Consider the following 19,327-nt stretch of genomic DNA (forward strand, 5'->3'; position numbering starts at 1 on the left):
AAAATGTCCATGGCCCCAGTGCCCCCCAAAATGAATGCCCTCGGTTAGCTTTCCTGCTGCGGTATGGTCAGGGACCCACCTGCAGCAGTAGCGGAGGGGCTGGCACCTGGCGGGCAGAGCAGGACACCTGAATTGGCAGATGTGCCTGGATGTGCACGCAGTCCCAACCAGGGGCCATTGTAACCCTGAGGGTGGAGAAAGGATGCTGGGCCCCCAAAGCAAATGGGCTTCATAAAGTAGGATTCCTCTTGCACATCTGGGGGTACGGTCTGAGCCTCTCTTCCTTACGTCTGAGTGTTGGAGGGCTGGGCTTTCGCTCTTGTAGGCACAGGTGAGGAGTTTGGAGCCTTTGCCCCACACCCTGGGAGAGAGGGCTGAGAAGTGGAGATGGAAGGAGGTGGGGGTGGAGTCACGGAGACAGTGGGAGGCTCTGCAGGGAGACCCTTCTCTGTGAAACCTGAGATTGTGAGCAGATAGGGGTGGGCAGAGGATGAGCTTTGCACCTGTGCAGATGGCAAGAGACACTGAGCCACGGGCGTGAGACCCTTGGGACTGGCAGACCATGCAGACCGTGCCCTGATTTCCTCTCAAGCCGTGGAAGTGGCTTGGGTCTGAGGCTGTCATACCCTGCAGGTGCCACTGAAGCGGAGTGCCTTTGGCAGGTGGTGAACTCTAAGCTCCTTTCTGGAGACTTGGAATAAAATTGGTCTAGCAGGCATCCTATGCTCTGGGTGCCCCTACTTGGTGCTTATCTATGCCTGCTTGGTTCTGTAAACTGTCAGTGCTGCACACTTGATGGAGTCCTGTCTAGTTTCAGGGTTATTGCGGGTTTTCTTTCTGTCATACACATGTACAACCTTTTCCTAAGTGACTGAATGTTTAAGAATTTACATGTGCGTAGTTACACATGAACGTACATGGCTCTTCAACTGCATTTGATCAATATTGACTAAATGCAAAGATTTGCATGTGACATTCACCTGTTCACTTAGTTTGTGTTCCATGCTAGCTGCTCCTCTGGACACTAGGGGGCGCATCAGTGAAGGAAAGACGCTAAGATCTCAGCCTGATCTGGCTGCTGTAGCCCAACTCTTGGGCTCTGCAATGCAGAAACGAGAATTTCCTGCTCGCAGTTCTGGAGACTGGAAAGTCGGAGCTCGTGGTGCCCGCAGAGCCTGTGCGGTGAGGGCCTGCTGCTCGCACGTGGTCCCTCCTTGCTGTGCCCTCATCCGGAAGCAGGGACAAACAAGCTCCCTTGGGCACCTCTTGGGGGGTACTAACCCCATTCAGGAGGCTGTGGCCTCTGTGCATCAACACAGGGGCTTGGGGGAGGGACACAGATGTTCAGACCACTGCAGAGCGCGCGCACGCGCACACACACACCCACCTGTGCATACCACAGACTTTTGAGAAGTCTTGTGGTTCAAAAACACTGTTTCAGACCTTGTCCTAAACGTATTTGGATAAGGTATCTTGGGTTCTGTTTTGAGGATATTTACAGCATTTTGTAGAGTGGTGCAATCTGTAACATACCAGCCTAGCAAATGATAAAGACATGGCCTAGACTGACTGCGTGTATTTCAGAAAAAAACCATTCATAAATACCATTTGCTTCAACGCTGGAGAAGAGAGACAGCAGAGAGATGAAATTCTCCACTAGGCTTTGGTCTACAGGGCTCTTGGAGGCAGATTTGCAGCCTACCCTCTCCACCCTCACCCCCCACCACGCAAGTGCTGACTTGGTGGATCCTGAGGTCTCATGCTGGACTGTGACTTGAGCAGACAGCCGTCCCACACCTGCTGCCAGGGCCAGGAATTTCCCGAGGGATGCTGGGTTGGAAAGTCCACTCCCTCAGGTCAGCGAGGCTGGATTCACATCCATTTCCCCTGGGACCCAGAGTGGCACCTGGCAGGTGGCAAGCCCGTGGCCATCTCCACTGAGTGGCGCATCATTGGACTGTAAGGGTGTCAGGAGAGCACGTGTCACTTTCTATGTGGGTGGCTGCTGTAGGCCGCTGTGGCGTGCTTTAGCCGGCAGCTCGGTTAGGAGTTTTTGATAGGAAGTGTGGACTTGGTTGTGCCTGCACAGCGTTGGAATGCGTGAAGGAAGAGGCAGTTTACACGGATCCCTGTGCGTTCCTGACTCGCCTGATGCCTGCAGAGGCCTCGGTGGCGTGGAGGGGTAAGAGCAGCAGGTGGCAGGTTGGCACATACTGTCCAGCGTGGAGCAGCTGTGGGCCAGGGCCTCCGGGTTGCTGGCAGATGTGTGTCACGCGTGTCCCTGTCTTCCTAGTGCTTGTGTCGGGCAAGGAGGAAGGGGGTCTCAGTCACGATGAGGCACTCGCAGGAAGTTTCTAGAATTATACCTGGACCTAAGTGAGAGGCGTTCAGATAAGGCTTGGGCTTGGTGCCACCGAAGAACGTTCTTTCTGGGTGTTTGTTCATTGGCTCAGCCTTGGTTGCACCTGCCCGGAGGTGTTACCAACCGAGTGACTGTTCTGTTCCCTTCTATTTGTTTTGTTCCTGGAGGAAGCCTGGTTGGCCAGAAGGACTGGAGGAGCTTTTTGGAGTTGCCTTCAAAAGGCTTTTGTGTGTACGTTGGGGGTGAGGAAGGGAGTCGCTGGCCTCTCTTCAAAGTTGCTGGTACCGCAGGAGGAATACGGGGGCATTGCCCTGTGCAAGCCCAGGTTCTCTGGAAATACCTGGCTGTTGGCCCTGGGCTGGCAAAGATCTTATAAAAACAAACAATGCAGTGTTAGACTCAGGCACACTAACATGGAGTGGCTTTCTTAAGGCAGTGATTAAGGTAGAAAAGAAGAGGGACAATTGGTGAGCTTTGTGAAAAGGAGCCTGCGTCAGAACCTTGTGCCTTTTCCCACTGGGTGGGCGGAGGTTTCTTTCCTCTGCCTGCCACCCACTGCCCAACCCGCTCTGGGCCCTGTGCTTCTGCAGCTCTGGAGCTGGGCATGTTTGCTTGCGTGGAATTCCTCTTACGATATCAATAACCAAATATGTTCTTTTTTATTTTTATTTTTTTGACAGGCAGAGTAGACAGAGACAGAGAGAAAGGTCTTCCTTTGCCGTTGGTTCACCCTCCAATGGCCACCACAGCCAGCACACTGTGCTGATCCGATGGCAGGAGCCAGGTACTTATCCTGGTCTCCCATGGGGTGCAGGGCCCAAGCACTTGGGCCATCCTCCACTGCACTCCCTGGCCACAGCAGAGAGCTGGCCTGGAAGAGGGGAAACCAGGACAGAATCCGGCGCCCCGACCGGGGCTAGAACCCGGTGTGCTGGCGCCGCAAGGTGGAGGATTAGCCTAGTGAGCCATGGCACCGGCCCCAAATATGTTTTTTATTTAAGGATTTAGTTATTTATTTGAAAGGTGGAGTTACATAGGGAGGGAGGTAGAGACAGAGACAGTGAGTGAGGTCTTCCATCTGCTGGTTCACTCCCCTAAGGGCTGCAACAGCCGAAACTGGGTCGATCCGAAGCCAGGAGATGGGAGGTTCTTCTTGGTCTCCCACGCAAGTGCAGGGGCCCAAGCACTTGGGCCATCTTCCACTGATTTCCCAGGCGCGTTTGCAGGGAGCCGGGTCAGAAGTGGAGCAGCTGGGACCTGAACCAGCACCCATTTGGGATGCTGGTACTGCAGGTGGCAGCTTTACCCGCTACACCACAGCGCCGGCCCCCTGGATGCGTTTTGTTAAAGGGTCCTTTTTCCATACCCTGACCATCTGCTGTGGTCATTTCCCTCGTGGCTGAAGGCTGAAATCTCAAGAGAAAAGACGGTGTTGTTCTCAGTTTAGTGTTTCTGCCTCATAGGAGGCCTGGTGAAGAATGAGGGTTTCTGGGACAAAGCCCAGGGAGTGAGTGCACGAGCGGGCGAGGGAACTGAGGTTGCAGCAGCGTGCTTGATCATATACGCCCCGTCTATACTAGAAGTCCACAGATATTTTCTGTAAAGGGCCAGAAAGCATGGCAGGCCTTGTGGCTGACGTGGGTTCCGTGGCAGTGGCTTGATGCTGTGCCTATAGGTGTGAGAGCGAGCAAATATGCCACAGCCTGGTTGCTCTCCGATAAGGAATTTAGTTACAGAAACACAGTGGGCTGGACCTGGCCCTCCGGCTGTAGCCTGTCCTCACCCATACAACGGCACACAGTGACATCACACAGCGGACATCACGAGGACAAGAACGGGGATTCTGAGACCTCACGAGTGGCAGAGGTGCCACCCTGCACTCGGGCAGTCCTGGGTCACTGTCCACCTGTGCCCAGAGGAAGACCACACTTCCCAGCCCTCCCTGTGCTCTGGGAGAGCCTCGTGGCTGCTTCTGTGTGCGCGTGGGAAGCCTGCTGGGTCGAGGCCTGGCCGGGGAGGCTGCCTGCTCTGTGGCCTCCTCCCTGCAGAGCTGTGCCTCTCCCTGCACAGTCCTGACTTTCTCGGCAGCAGTGTGCTCACCACTGACTTTGCTGGAAAAATCTGGGTGGGTCCTGACGTGGTCCCCGTGGGCCCCCAGCAGCAGGCTATGTCATTCTGAAGACAGCCAAAGAACCAGAGACAGAGCCACCCCCTGCTAAAGTGAACTCTCTCGTAATACAGATTTCATAAAACTAAACGCTTCTCCACTAGGGGAGCAGAGGCAGAGAAGCCAGAGGGTGACAGGAACAGAAGCCTGTGTCTAGCTGTGAAACACCACCACAGTTATGGCCTCCGCACATGCAATTAAATGGGCTCCAAACGAATGATTTTCTGAGAGGCAACTTCTGTTGGCCAAGTAGACTTGGCCGTCCATATCCATGGGTTCTGCATCCATGGAGCCAACCGATCTTGGACAGAAATTATTTGAAAAAATAATTGCCTCTGTACTGGGTATGCACAAACTGTTTTTCTTGTCATTGTTCCCTAACAGTACAGAGAAACAACTATTTACATGGCATTTATGTTGTATTAGTTACTGTAAGTGATTTAGAGATGACTTAAAGTATATGAGAGGGGGTGAGTATTTAGCCTGGTGGCTAAGACAGCAGTTGAGGTGCCCTCGTCCCACGTTGGAGAACTGGGGTGCAATACCTGGCTCTGCTCTGGACTGCAGCTTCCGGGTAATTTTTATTCTTGGAGGCAGCGGTGATGGCTCAAGTAACTGAGTTACTTCAGTCACATGGGAGGCCTGGGTAGAGTTCCCAGCTCTGTCTTTGGCCCAGCCCAGTTCTCACTGTTGTGGGCATTTGGGGAGTGCACCAGAGGACGTGCACTCTTTATCTCTGTGTGTATGTGTTTGTACATAAATAAAAATTAAAAACTGAAGTGCACGGGAGGAGTGCATGGATGATATGCAAATCCTCTGCCTTCACATTTGGAGAGGCAGAGAGACACAGACAGAAGTCTCTCCCTGCGGTTCACTCCCCAGTGGCAGCAACAGCTGCAGCTGGGCTGAAGACAGACGTGTGAACCCAGTCCAGGTCTCCCTTATGGGTGGAAGGGAACTCAGTGACTTGAGCCATCATCACTGCCTCCCTGAGTCTACACTGGCGGGAAGCTGGAGTCAGGAGCCAGAGCTGGAAATTAAACCCAAGCACTTTGATATGGGACATGGATGTGTTAATTGCTAGGCTAAATGCCTTTTCTGTATGTCCTCTTTTTTTTTTTTTTTTTTCCTGACAGGCAGAGTGGACAGTGAGAGAGACAGAGACAGAGACAAAGGTCTTCCTTTGCCGTTGGTTCACCCTCCAATGGCTGCTGCGGCTGGTGCACCGCGCTGATCCGATGGCAGGAGCCAGGTACTTATCCTGGTCTCCCATGGGGTGCAGGGCCCAAGCACTTGGGCCATCCTCCACTGCCCTCCCGGACCACAGCAGAGAGCTGGCCTGGAAGAGGGGCAACCGGGACAGAATCCGGCGCCCCGACTGGGACTAGAACCTGGTGTGCCGGCGCCGTAAGGCAGAGGATTAGCCTAGTGAGCCGCACTTTTATATCCTCTTTTATATCCGCAGATAGCAGAGGGGTCCTGGAACCAAGCCCCAGTAAATGTCTAGGGATGACTGTTTACTTAGTCTTTCCTTGCAGGATGAGGGGTTGGAGGAGGCTACCAGATGCTGTTCAGTTAATTATGCCTTGAATGTGTTCCGCTACTCGGGCCTGAGGGGCGCAGGTGCTTTCCAGAGCATCTCGGGAAGGAGCGGTGTGATTGGGAATCGTCAGGAATGCCCGTTCACGGCAGCAAGCCCCTCCTCCCTCTGCCCGTCAGGCCCTTTCCGCTGGGAAACACCAGCCCAGAGCCCCTCTCTCACCCCCAGTTGATTTCTCTTTTTCTTTGCTCTTGTAACACTTGTGTGTGGATCTGTTGTCCCACCCGAAATCCTACTCAGATTCCCAGCCACCAGCCCCAGTATGGAAAGGAGCAGGTGTGTGAGCCTGCGTGCCAAGGGGTGGGTGGGTGCTCCGTGAGTGCAGGTGCTCAGCTGAGTTGGAGACAGGTAGGTTGCTCCGGTGGAGGCCACAGATGCTGCCTCCACCAAACCTAAGGTTTTGCCCCTGCCTAGAAAGGAAAGGGGCATATGGAAACTCCTGGGTACCAGTCTGTGTCTGACCAGGGAATTGGAGATTTTCAGTGTTCGGGAACCATGGGTTAAGTGTGGGATTGCCCTGTATGTTACTGTTGGAGCCACGACGAAGGCATGGGAGTGCTGCTGACTCTTCCTTCTGGTGCTGGGCCTGCAGGGGCTCAGAGTGAGCGGGAGGAATTCGAGGAGAAGAGCTGGAGATGGAGCAGGGCAGAGCAGAGACAAACTGGGCCCTGCCCCATAGACCAGAACCCCTGACAGCAGAGCGGATCCTGTGGGGCAAGACGGACCTGCGTGGTCTCCTCCCAGCTCCGTCTCGGAGGAGCTGGTGCCTTGCAGAAGGGGTTGGCACCCTTTCCTGTGGACCTGCACACACGTCTGCTCCAGGGCTTGGGGAAGCTGAAGACCCAAGCAGGGGTCAGGGGTGCAGGGGGCCCAGCTGCCAGTGAAGGTAGCTGGAGGATTCGGGCACGTGTGGGAGCTGGGGCTGAAGCCCTTCGGCGCGTGAGGCGGCTGCTTCACCTCTTCCTTCCACATCTCATTCACGTTTCTTTGTGGCTCGCTCTAACCCAGACCCAAGCCTGGAAGAGGAATTCTGGGAAACATCATGGCCAAGTTGGCACAGTGCAAGGCCATATATCCTGTCCCTTCATTGCATTATTAATGCTTATGAATGTGCAGGTGTGTGTGCCAAAATAAATTACTCCAGGAGCCTTGGGAAATGGCCCTTTTGTAGTGAAACCCATTGAAGTTCTGACAGGTAGGAAAAGATAACATAACTTGGCCTTCCATGCCAGTACTTTAGCCAGCGGATTCTGTTATTTTTTTGTTGGAGAAAAGATGAGGAGAAAGAGGAAAGCAAAGATTGTACTAGAAATAAAGATGTGTGCTGAATTTTGTGTTGTTTCAAGAACTTACTTTCCATTTGGTGTACTGGAAAACGAGAAATCTGGGCAGCTTTAGTTCAGCAGGCAAATGCTCAGTTGTCCACACCGTGACAGGGATGGCCCATGGGAAAAGAGCCTGCTGGAGTCTGGAGTTTCTAAATAAACCAGCAATTGATCAATTGAAGCTTGAAAACCAAGTTTTTCATCTTACTGCTAGGTGTTAATAAGTGAGGCTCAACTCTGTCTTGGGTGTACTTGAGAGTTCTGAGTGTATCTGTAAAGTATGCGTGAATTATCTGTGCTATTCCTGAATATTCTGTGTTTCTTCCACCAGTTACTATTAAATCTCCCGTAAGATGGAGGGTGTGTGTGTGTGTGTGTGTTGAGAGGAAGGGAGAGAAGGAGAGACACAGAATAAATGGATGAATGAGAGTGAGCATATTCCCATCTACCGATTGACTCCCCAAATGCCTACTCTAGATTCTGATTGGAGCTGAAACTGGGAGCCAGGAACGCAGTCCCAATCTCCTATGAGGCTGTCAAGAACCCCATTACTTGAGCCATCACTGCTACCTCCAAGGGACTGCGTTAGATGGAGGCTGGAGTCAGGAGCCAGAGGTGGGCACTGCACCCAGGCACTCCAGTATGGAACGCGGGCACCTTGACCACTAGACAAATACCTGGACCGATTTGTCTTATTGTCTGCTCAGTCTGTGAAATTTAGCTCCATATATGTTGAACCTATGTTACTATAGCATAAAAGTTTAGAACTGCTCATCTCTTGAAATTTCGCTCTCTGGTTACACTTCTTACATTCAAGGCTGCTTTATATTAATGGAGAGACTCCAGCTTTGTGTTGGTGTTTGTGTGGTGTGGCTTGCACCTTTTTACTTGTCATCTTCGGAGTTGCTGTATCTTCTTACGCTTGGTCATTTTTGGCAGTGTGCTGGATACATGTCTGACAAATAATTTGAGGACGAGGAAGATGTTGCCTTCCAGACTCAAGAGGATGTTTGCTTTTCTCCTGCGTGGGGTCTGGTGTCAGAGACAAACGCTTCCGAGCTGACTGCAGCCCCCTAGGGACTGTCCTGGGAGTCCCAGCCCAGAGGGCTTATGAGGGCAGGTTGCTCCTCAACCCTTCAGCTCCAGTTCCTATCACCCCAGCCCTGTCTTGTTCAGCAAGCAGCTGGTCAACCACTAACCGTATCTCTGGACAGGCAGCAGTCCCAGGAGAAAGGAAGCCAGATGCTGGTCTCCACTCCTCCGGCACCGTCTTCCTGTGTTCTGGCTCAGCAGTTACTTTTGATCACATTAGCTTACTAATACTTTCAAACGTATTTTAAGAAATATTTTGTCTACTATTTCTAGCTGTTCTTAGGGGGAAACTTGATCCAGATTCCCTAGTCACCTGCTTTAGTTTGGTTTTTAATTTGGGTGAATCCCAAAGGCCTGTGTTTTAAAGACTTGGTTCTCCCAGGCTTATGTTGATGGAACAAAGAGTGGGGAAAATTAATCCAATTGTTTGCAGGCAGGGCTACAGAGAACTTGTAAAAAAATTTATTTATTTACATTTATTTGAAAGGCAAAAAGGTAGATCATCCACTGGTTCATTCCCCAGATACTGTCAACAGCCAGGGCTGGGCCAGGCCAAAGCCAGAAGCCAGGACATTGATCTGGTCTCATGTGTGTGGCAGGGATCCGAGGACAATGCCGTCAGCTGCTGCCACCCAGGAAGCACAATGGCAGGAAGCTGGAATCAGAAGCAGAGCTAAGGCTTGAATTCAGGCACTCCATAAGGGGTATGGGCATCCCAAGTGGCATCTGCCACTGTGCCAAACTCCCACCCTGGCCACAGGGCACTTTCATTTTCAATCATTTTATTTTAATATCACTTATTTTTACAAAGCTTGTTAAGTTTAGGGGAATTGTATATTATAGTAGACACTTGAAATATTGTTTTTATCATTTCCAATATGTTAATAGATTTAATATGAACAACAGTGTCAGCTAGGTAGGGAGATCAGCTCAAGCTCTGTTACATATCTTGGTGACCAAGTTAGTAACAATGGAATATATACTTGAAAATGGCTGAGACTGGATTTCAATTTTCTCTCCACAAAAAATACAAGGATATGAAGAAACAGAAAATTTAAATAGCTTGATTTGGCTCTTCCATGATTTATGTATATGCAAGGCCTTCAAAAAGTTCATAGAAAGTGCATATTATAAAAAGCTTTGCAGACTAGCATTGTGGCACAGGGGGTTGGTAAGCCACCGCCTATGATGTCCCATACGAGCACTGGCTGAAGTCCTGACTGCTCCACTCCTGATTCAGCTCCTTGCTACTATGGCTGGGAAAGCAGTGGAAACTGGCCCGAGTTGCACCTCTGCCATCCATGTGGGAGACCCTGGTGGATTTCAGGCTCTAGGCTTCAGCTTGGCTCAGCCCTGGCTGTTTTGTTCCTCTGGGAAGAGAACCAGCAAACGGAAGACCTCTCTCTCTCTCTCTCTCTCTCTCTCTCTCTGTGTCTTCCTTTTAAATAAATAAGTCTTTACATGGACTTCATTTTTATGCACCAAAATGAACTTACATATTTTTTTTGACAGGCAGAGTGGACAGTGAGAGAGATAGAGAGAAAGGTCTTCCTTTGCCGTTGGGTCACCCTCCAATGGCCGCCACTGCCGGCGCGCTGTGGCTGGTACACCGCGCTGATCCGATGGCAGGAGCCAGGTGCTTCTCCTGGTCTCCCATGGGGTGCAGGGCCCAAGCACTTGGGCCATCCTTGACTGCCCTCCTGGGCCACAGCAGAGAGCTGGCCTGGAAGAGGGGCAACCGGGACAGCATCCAGCGCCCCAGCTGGGACTAGAACCCCATGTGCTGGTGCCACAGGTGGAGGATTAGCCTATTGAGCCGCGGTGCCGGCCATGAACTTAAATTTTAATTGAATTTTCCTATGAACTTTTTGAAGTACCTTTGTATACGTCAAAACATGATGCACAAGTACACTAAACATACATATGATTTTGATTTGTTGATTAAAAATACCCAAAAGTGAAAATATAACTTGTCATAAAAATGCTTAATTACTCAAGGAAAGAACAGGACCATTAGCCCCTGCCGCGGGGAGGCAGGACTGCCTTCAGTCAGCAGGCAGGTCGGTCTTGCAGTCAAGGCTTTGGAGCTGTTAATGGTGTGGGGACGCCCCAGGAGAGGACCTGGTGGGCAGCCTGCTGGGCCCTGGGTCCCAGCCAGAGGGACTCGCTGTCACCGGCATCGCCGCCGACCCCTGTGTGAAACCAGCATGGTGCCACTTCAGTAGCAGCATGTTTTACTGAGAGCCTGGGAATTTCTCAGTGAAACACACACGTAGGACATCTGTTCCCCTTCCCAGCAGCAAGAAGGGTGGTTTTGTTTGAGAAAGGGAAATTAAAAAAAAAAAGCCAGCTAGGAGCTCAGCACCTTGGGAGCCTGGTCGTGGCTCTCAGTGTACCTGTCGAGTTTGCACCTGCAATGTTTACTCTCTAGAGGTGGATTTTGGTTCCTTTTCAATTAAACAAGTACGTTAGGCAGTTTCCCCTCAAATGAGGTATTCCAAAAAGTTCACGGTAAAATAGAATTAAAAGTATGAGTCGATTTTGGCACAGAACTTTTTTTTTTTCATCATGTGAGGAAATGCAGATTAGGAAAAAGCATAGATTTTCAAAAGTTTTGCAAGAAGGTGAAATTACCCTTTAATTCCATTTGCCAAGAGCTTTTGGAAGCCCCCTCATATGCTGCCCCGGCCCAGGACTGTCCTGTGAACTCAGACCCCTTTGACGGGTCTGCCTGCTGGACGGGGCCAGCTGCTCAGTGTGGTCCCTGCCCACGTCATGATGGTTTCCTGGACGCGCTGAGCCACGTCTGACTTGACTTCCCCTCTTCCTGGGAGTTGAAGAAGCCTGCCTGCAGTGACACAAAGCTTCCCCACATTGTACAGGGGCTCCCTTGCTTCCGGAGGGCGTGCGCTGTGGACACAGTTGGGACACGCCCATCCCAGTGCCACCGTCCTTGCTGTGGGACTGTGTGGCCACGCCAGAGGGGAAATGCTCTATACACAGAACTCCCCTCTGGTCACACACAGACATTGTGGCAGCGCACAGACACCATTCAGCTCATATTTCAATAAAATTCTGATTGAAAAAAGGTAATAGGAGAATCTCTTCCTCATTCCTCCCTGCCTTTCCTAACACTTGCTTCTGGAATACTCGCTGGGTTCTTGGTGGCGCCAGTGTGTCTCCCAGTCATCCTTATCACAGCTTGTGACTACAAAACAGGGGTTTGTCAGGCCACCCTCGCTCACCAAAGAACTTTGCCAGGTAAATGGAGCCTATAGAGACTTCCCAACTAAATGCAACATTTGTGGCCCTCCACTGGGTTCCAGCCCAGGTAAAGGACATGCATGGGATGACTGGCAAACTTTGGACAAGATCTGAAGATTGGATAGTAATGTCGCATCCTTATTAGTTTCCTTTTGATCATTAAACTGTGATTGTGCAAGACGCTTTTAGGGAACTATGCTGATGTTTTTAGAGATAAAAAGGTAGTGTACCTGCAACTTTCAAATAATCAGGAAAAAGAAACATTTATGTGTGTGTGTGTGTGTGTGTGTGTCTATGTGTATTTGTACATACACACATGCATGATGAAGGTAGTAAATTGTTAACATTTGATGAATCTTTTTTTTTAAGATTTGTTTTATTTATTTGAAATGCAGAGTAGGAGAGATGGAGAGGTCTTCCATCCACAAGTTCACTCCTCAAGTGGCTGCAATGGCTGGAGCGAAGCCGGGTTGAAGCCAGGTGCTTCTTCTGGGTCTCCTACATGGATGGCAGGGGCCCAGGGACTTGGGCCATTCTCTGCTGCTTTCCCAGGCACATTAGCAGGGAGCTGAATTGGAAGTGAAACAGTCGGGACTCGAACCAATGCCCATATGAGATGCTGGCATTGCAGGAGGAGGCTTAACCTTCTATGCCACAGTGCTGATTCCTTGACCAATCTTGAAAGGAGTAGAGGAAACCTTTGTAACATTTTTCTGTCACATTTTTCCAAGTCTTAAATTATTTCAAAATAAGAAGTTAAGAGAAAAATCTTATAATTTATTTATTTGAAAGGCAGAGTTACAGAGAAGGAGAGGCAGAAATTTTTTGTCCACTGATTTACTCCCCAAATGGCTGCAGCAGCCAGAGCTGTGCCGATCTGAAGCCAGGAGCCAGGATCCAAGAGCTTCTTCTGGGACTCCCACGTGGGTGCAGGGGCCCAAGGACTTGGGCCATCTTCTCTCTCACCAGCAGCTGTGAACTTGGAGTTCAAGAACTTGGAATACTTCTGGGTTCAGTCTGTCCCAAACTCAAGTTGTGCTGTTGGGTTTCCAAGATCTCGAGCTCCTTTCTTACTTCAAGCCAGATTCTCCCAAATTCTCTTGTCTTGGCTGGCCAGGCAATGTGACTTTCTCTCCTGGCTGAGCTTGCCTGGTTACCTGAGAACTCAGGTCTCTGTTTCTTCCTCCAGTCGCCTCTCCTGGTAGCCTGTGCAGAAGTCTGTGTTCTGTTTGGTTAACTCTTGGGAATGTACTTTCTGTGTCTACTGGAAGAGCCGGTGGCTGGGTTTATCTACCGCAGCATGTGTACGTGCTGATAGGTGCAGTAGGATATGCTGGGGCAGCAAACTCCTGCTCAGGTTCAGCTTGCTCAGCTCATTGCTGATGGGAACCTAGCCGTCGGATTCTCACTCAGGCGACATATCCAGTGCGTGGTGTTACCGCAGCTGTGCTCACCATAGGCACCTCTGCTTATCTTCTGCTTCCCCGTCCCCGGGACGATGAAAGGCAGTGTGGCGAATTAGTCACTGGCACTTGCAAGTTTCGCCCCAAGACAGAAGAATCTTATTGCAGCTCAGATTTTGCTCACTGTGAAGCACAATCCTACAGTGCATTTGTGAGGAGGAGAGGCAGAAATACAGTGGATACTTCAAAACATTCATGAAAAAGTGACATTTAGGGCTGGTGCTGGTCGTAGTGGACTGAGCCACAGCCTGTGGTGCCAGCATCCCATATGGGCGCTGATTCAAGACCCGGCTGCTCCACTTCCGATACAGCTCTCTGCTAAAGTGCCTGGGAAAGCAGTGGAAGATGGCCCAAGTCCCTGGGCCCTTGTACCCATGTAGGAGACCCGGAAGAGGCTTCTATCCTAGCCATAGTCATTGTGACCATTTGGGGAGTGAACCAGCGGGTGGAAGATATCTCTCTCTCTCTCTGCTTCTGTATAACTCTCACTCTCAAATTTTTTAAAGATTTATTTACTTGAGAGGGAGAGTTACAGAGAGGGAGAGATATATTCCATCCGCTGGTTCACTCCTCAAATGGCCACAATGACCAGAGCTGGGCCAATCTGGAACCAGGAGCCAGGAACAACTTCTGGGTCTCCCACGTGGGTGCAGGGGCCGAAGCACTTGGGCCATCTTCTACTGCTTTCCCAGGCCATAGCAGAGAGCTAGATCAGAAGCAGAGCAGCTAGGACTTGAACTGCCTCACATATGGGATGCCGGCACTGCAGGTGGCGGCTTTACCCACCACACCATAGCATCAGCCCCTAAAAAATGAAATTAAAAAAAAATCTGTTGCCAAAAATGTTTTGAAATTCCCACATTGTTTTTGCATAATATGTATTTTCCATGAACTTTTCAATGCATGAATTTCAAATTCGTTTTTGCACGAGCACAAACTTTCCTTTCGATTCCATTTTCCATGAACTTGTTGAAATTCCCCTGCATTTGTAATATCCTCTGTGGCTGTCATGGCGCTGACTCTGGCAGTTAAGTGGACTGGAGGGCAGGCTGTGGTGGGCAGCCTACAGATCTGTGCCCTGAGAAGCAAGGACGCCGTCAGGGTCAGAGTAGGGAGGACACAGGGGTCAGCGGTCCCCAGGGTATTTCCCCCTCTGAGAGAGTTCCCCTCTACCCCACTGGAACGGGTTCGTGTCCCTTGTCTCGCTCTTACATGTTTGCTGTCTCTTCTGTGCTCCTGCGGTTGGATGCGTTTTATATGCATCACGAATGTTGAACACACATCAGTGATTTGCCAGGTTCTGGGACAAAAGGACAAGTAAGACACTGGCTCTGTCCCTGCGGCATTTCCTGGCTTGGAGACAGAGAGGAAGACAGCAATTTTCAATTTAGAGGGTAGAGCTTGGCACGGGGTGGGAAGAGACTGCCTGGCTCTGGGAGGAGTGAGGGTGGCCACCGGAGTGTTGGGGAGGGGAGGTGTGGGGGACGTCCTTCCACTCCAGGTGAACATGGCTGGTGGCTTCCTCTATGGAGAGAAAGGGCAGGTGATGTACCACGTGCCAGAAGTTGGGTCAGAGGCGGTGATGTGTCCTGTGTTTACCAACAAGAACTATGTTTTCAGGCATCTGCTGTAATAACAAGGCCAATGCTGCTTATGTTTGGGTAATGCTTTTTTTTTTTTTATTTTTTTATTTTTGATAGGCAGAGTGGACAGTGAGAGAGAGAGACAGAGAGAGAAAGGTCTTCCTTTTGCCGTTGGTTCACCCTCCAATGGCCGCCGCTGCAGCCGGCGCACCGCACTGATCCGATGGCAGGAGCCAGGATCCAGGTGCTTTTCCTGGTCTCCCATGGGGTGCAGGGCCCAAGCACCTGGGCCATCCTCCACTGCACTCCCTGGCCATAGCAGAGAGCTGGCCTGGAAGAGGGGCAACCGGGACAGAATCCGGCGCCCCGACCGGGACTAGAACCCGGTGTGCCGGCGCCGCAAGGTGGAGGATTAGCCTAGTGAGCCACGGCGCCGGCCTGGGTAATGCTTTTGATAACTGATAGTTCAGGCGCCCCTGAAAATCACTGGCTCATTTTACAAACAAGGACACAGAAGCAGGCGATGTGGCAGAGTCCTCATAGCTTTTCCCAGGGCACTCCCCACCTCCTCCATCTGGCCTTTACCTTGACAGAGACCCTACCTGCCTTAGGGTGCCCCGTCTCTGGGGGGAGGAGTTCACATTCACTTTTGTGATGCATGTGGGACGAAGCCAACTTGATTACCACGCAGCCTCTGCTTTCACCAAAGATGTGGGGACCTGTGAGAGCCTCCCTTTCTCTGGCTGCTGCTGTCTCCATTGCTTACAAGGATGAGCGACGTAAGCTAGAAGCAGCTTTTCAGGGGCACCCCATCCACTTGATGGGATCGCAGCCCTCAACAGATGCTGGGCTGCCTCCCAGCCACCACGGAGTAGCGAGCTCTGTAATACGCGATTGATGCAGGAAGGTAGGAGAGGGTAGTGGAGGCCCAGCTCCTGTCTCCCCAGCAGGAATTCACTGGGCTGTTACGGCGTGAAGCAGGGAAGAATTGCAGAGCCTCTGGGGCCAACACATGGAGATGTGGTGGATGCAAGGCACCTGTATCCTTTTTTATTTTCTGATGTTTACAAAGAGTTCTGGCCTGGTGCTAGCCTTCTGTTGATTTAAATGAGATCATGGAAGAAGAGGCCTTGGCAGACAGTAAGTGGCCAAAGAATGGTGGCTGCTATAAAGGTAATAATGATGGCAATCGTGACCCGGGTGGCCCACTCCAACCATCCCCTTGCAATGCTGAGCCCTGATACTAATAGTTAATTCCCGGCTGCTCCGTTGGCCGCGCAGACACTCCCTGGTTGAGCGCTAGCCCCGAGCTGCCCTGCCCGCCGTTGGGGTCTGTGGTGGTGCGGGAGCAGACCCCTGACAAGCCTGCCCCACACCGGTCCTGGGCGGGCTTCCTTTCGTGGGCCTCAAGGAAGGCTCTTTTTTTTTCTGTGTGCAGGAGAACGCGCAGTTAATCCGAGAGGTGGAGGTGGACAGGGTGTCGGCGCTGTCCGGGGACCAGGTGGAGGCCATCAAGCAGCTGTGGCGGGACCCCGGGGTCCAGGAGTGCTACGACCGGCGGCGCGAGTACCAGCTGTCCGACTCGGCCAAGTAGTGAGTACGGCCGGGCACCCGGCCCGCGCTCCCCTCCTCCGCTCCCCCGGCTTCGCGGTGCCGCCTCTCACTCCTGGCCCCTCTGGGCTCCAAGCCTGGCCTTTTCGATGAGAGGCTCAAGCGCCTTGGGGACCCCTCAGTGGGACAGCTGTGCCTTGGGGTGCGGTGATGATCTGATTCAGAGATACCCGTGCTGGCTCCCGTGTGCCTCCTCTCCACACCCTTCTGCCTTTCTGGTTTCTCAGCAGACAACAGCAGGCTGTAACCAGCCTAAAATCGCAGTTTGCTCCCGCGGGGAGATGAGGACGTGGGGTGGAGGGTGGCCAGAGCCCTGTCAGCGGCTGATCTGGTGCTGCCCTCTAGTGGGAAAGATGCGTCACTGCGGGCCCGGCACACTCAGGTGCACACAGCTATGTAGGCCCCCCGCGAAGGCTTCTGCATTGTATTTTTGGATCCATAAAGCTTTAGTTTTAAAGAATTCATCCCTGCAGGTGAAATGATTTCTATTTATGTGATCTGCATGCAGACCACACCTCAGAGACTGGAGTCTCTGAGGAATTTCCTGAGGTGTTGTGGCCATCAGCCAGGTCACCAAGCCAAGTGATTTGATTACAGCCCTGGAGGAGGAAGAGAGCCTTGCTTTTGCCTCTCCATTCTTTCTCACTTGCCCTGTATCGTCTTCCATTCCCTGAGGCTCCTGGGTCTTTTCCCAAGACTCAGTCCCCCTGCCATTAGGGGCTGCTGGCGTCCTCTGAGCTGTCTTGGGCAGTTGTTCGCCACCACCCCTCTTACCTGGACAAGGTGGGAAAGGAAACTGGAAATGTCACCTCCTGGAGTTTCACTGATTTCTGCTTGGCGTTGTGCCAGGCAGTGTTTAACGTTGTTAATCCAGGTCGGCACAACCTGGAGGAGGATATTTGGATGCACAAAAAGTACAGCCAGGCAGGAAAACAGGAGACCCTAATGAGGGGCTTGATAAGCACAGAAAAGACAGACAGAAGTGTCGCAAGGAAAAGGCAGACTGCCCCTGACAACCCAGGGAGCCAGGGACGGCTCAAGGTGACAGGCACCTCTCAAGGTCAGGGGCAGCCACGGTGCTGCAGCTCCTACCTGGTGGTGTTTCTGAGAATGCCCTGAGGCTTGTCTGGGTCTCCCCAGCCACTGCTGTAGAGTTGAGTGCAAGCCTGCAAACTGGAGAAAGCTACGGGAAAGGGACATGGGGGTGGCCAGAACTACCGCAGAAAAAATGGCACTCATAAACCTGGACCATTGCCCCATCTCGAGACCGGACGCTCTCCTGCAGTTCCTCAGGCCAGGTCAGAGGGTTTTCTGTGGCTCCGCAAGTCATGTCTGCTAACTTGGACACATGCATTCATGTCACAAAGTCCTGATGAATGCTTGTGATGTGCCAGGCGGCGTGGTAAGAAAATGTACAGTCTGGTGGAACAAGACAGGTAAACCAAGCAATCATACATCAGAGTGTTACTAAAGCGGCGATTGGTCCTGGGCTTGCATAGCTGGGCATGGGAGGTGGGTCACAGAAGGCCTAGGCAGGGACCATGTGACAGTTATTTCACTAAAAATGCCTCTTATAAAGGCCTTCAAGGTTTTTTTTTTTTAAGTATTCTCATTTTTCTTTTAAAAAGTGGCACGTTCTTAAGCTTAGGTCTCTAGTATATAGTCAAATAATTAAGACAAGTTCCAGGTTATTTTAGAAGATGTTTAGTTTTCTGGCACCTTACACAGGAATACTTTTTACTGTTATTTTCTAAGAATTTCCCTGTGACCTGTTTTACACCTCTATATTTTCTTATAAACTCTATTTGGTTCATTGAGCATAAGCTTTAGAAAATACCATCTACATCAGCTAAGGCACTTGCAGGAGACTGGAGTGGGGCGGGCCACCGGAAAACCAGTCATTTCCAACCGTCCAGCTCTGCTGTCTCCATTGCTGGCCAAGTGGATGTGGGCACAGAGTTTGAAGTGCCGGAGGCAGAACCTTGGAGGGGTCTGCAGAGGTCCCAGGAAGGTCAGGAAAGAGCTTCGGGTCTGTATTCTCTCCATATCAGTCCTGGGAAGTCGCCGATGGGTGTGTGTGTGTGTGTGTGTGTGTGTTGGGGTCACTGTTGAGTTGGGTGGACTCTCAGCTCCTCCTCCTCTAACCGCACAGCTACCTGACTGACATTGACCGGATTGCCATGCCGTCCTTCGTGCCAACACAGCAAGATGTGCTCCGGGTCCGGGTGCCCACCACTGGCATCATAGAGTATCCATTTGACTTGGAAAACATCATCTTTCGGTAAGACTGTCTCCTGGGTGTGGTTCATGAAGAATTTGTCTGCCAGGCGTGGCACTCCTGAGCAGGGTGGCTCATGTAGTTGGGTGTTTGCCACCATGTGGGTGACCCTGATGGAATTTCAGGCCTTAGCTTTGGCCTGGAGCTGCTGGGGGGCATCTGGGGCATAAACTGGTAATTGTGGGATCTTTCTTTGGCTTTACAACAAATTTAAAAATACAAAAATGTGTATCAAAATTATTATGTATAAATGACTTACAGCTGTGTAAAAATGTGTGCCTCACCACTGACAAAGAGGAAATACTTCTAAGATGACTAAGTTAATTACTGAAAGAAAGAGACGAATACAGGGCTTATGTGAACACTGCGCATTTCAAAGCATTTTATATCCATTATGTCCCGTGTTCTTCCTAGCAGTTATGAGACACTTTGCTAGTTGGCCATCTCTCGTATCCAGGGCTTGCCTGTCCTTATCCCCAGTGCTTCTCCATATTGTGGGACACCTGTGGTGAAGCCCCTCTGCAGATGATCTGAATTTTTGTTGGCAGATTCCCAATTTTAATGGTAGTGCCTTGTGCATGT

The 19,327-nt window shown here is 51.2% G+C and overlaps 1 protein-coding gene across 5 annotated transcripts in view; it reads left to right on the forward strand.

The window, feature by feature from the left end:
• The window catches only part of GNA14 (G protein subunit alpha 14), a 225,565-nt gene that overhangs the window by 195,473 nt on the left and 10,765 nt on the right, over positions 1-19,327 (forward strand). For all 5 annotated transcript variants that reach the window (XR_016236670.1, XR_016236674.1, XM_070050562.2 and 2 more), the window contains 2 exons: positions 16,295-16,449; positions 18,620-18,748. Coding sequence is in view for 3 of the 5 variants with exons in the window: in XM_070050562.2 (XP_069906663.1) it covers positions 16,295-16,449; positions 18,620-18,748 (284 nt within the window). In the remaining 2 variants the exon portion in view is untranslated. The remainder of the gene's footprint in view (positions 1-16,294; positions 16,450-18,619; positions 18,749-19,327) is intronic.

Source organism: Oryctolagus cuniculus, chromosome 1 (genome assembly GCF_051225735.1).
Source record: "Oryctolagus cuniculus isolate XC-2025 breed Fujian yellow rabbit chromosome 1, ASM5122573v1, whole genome shotgun sequence".
Lineage (NCBI taxonomy): Eukaryota > Metazoa > Chordata > Mammalia > Lagomorpha > Leporidae > Oryctolagus > Oryctolagus cuniculus.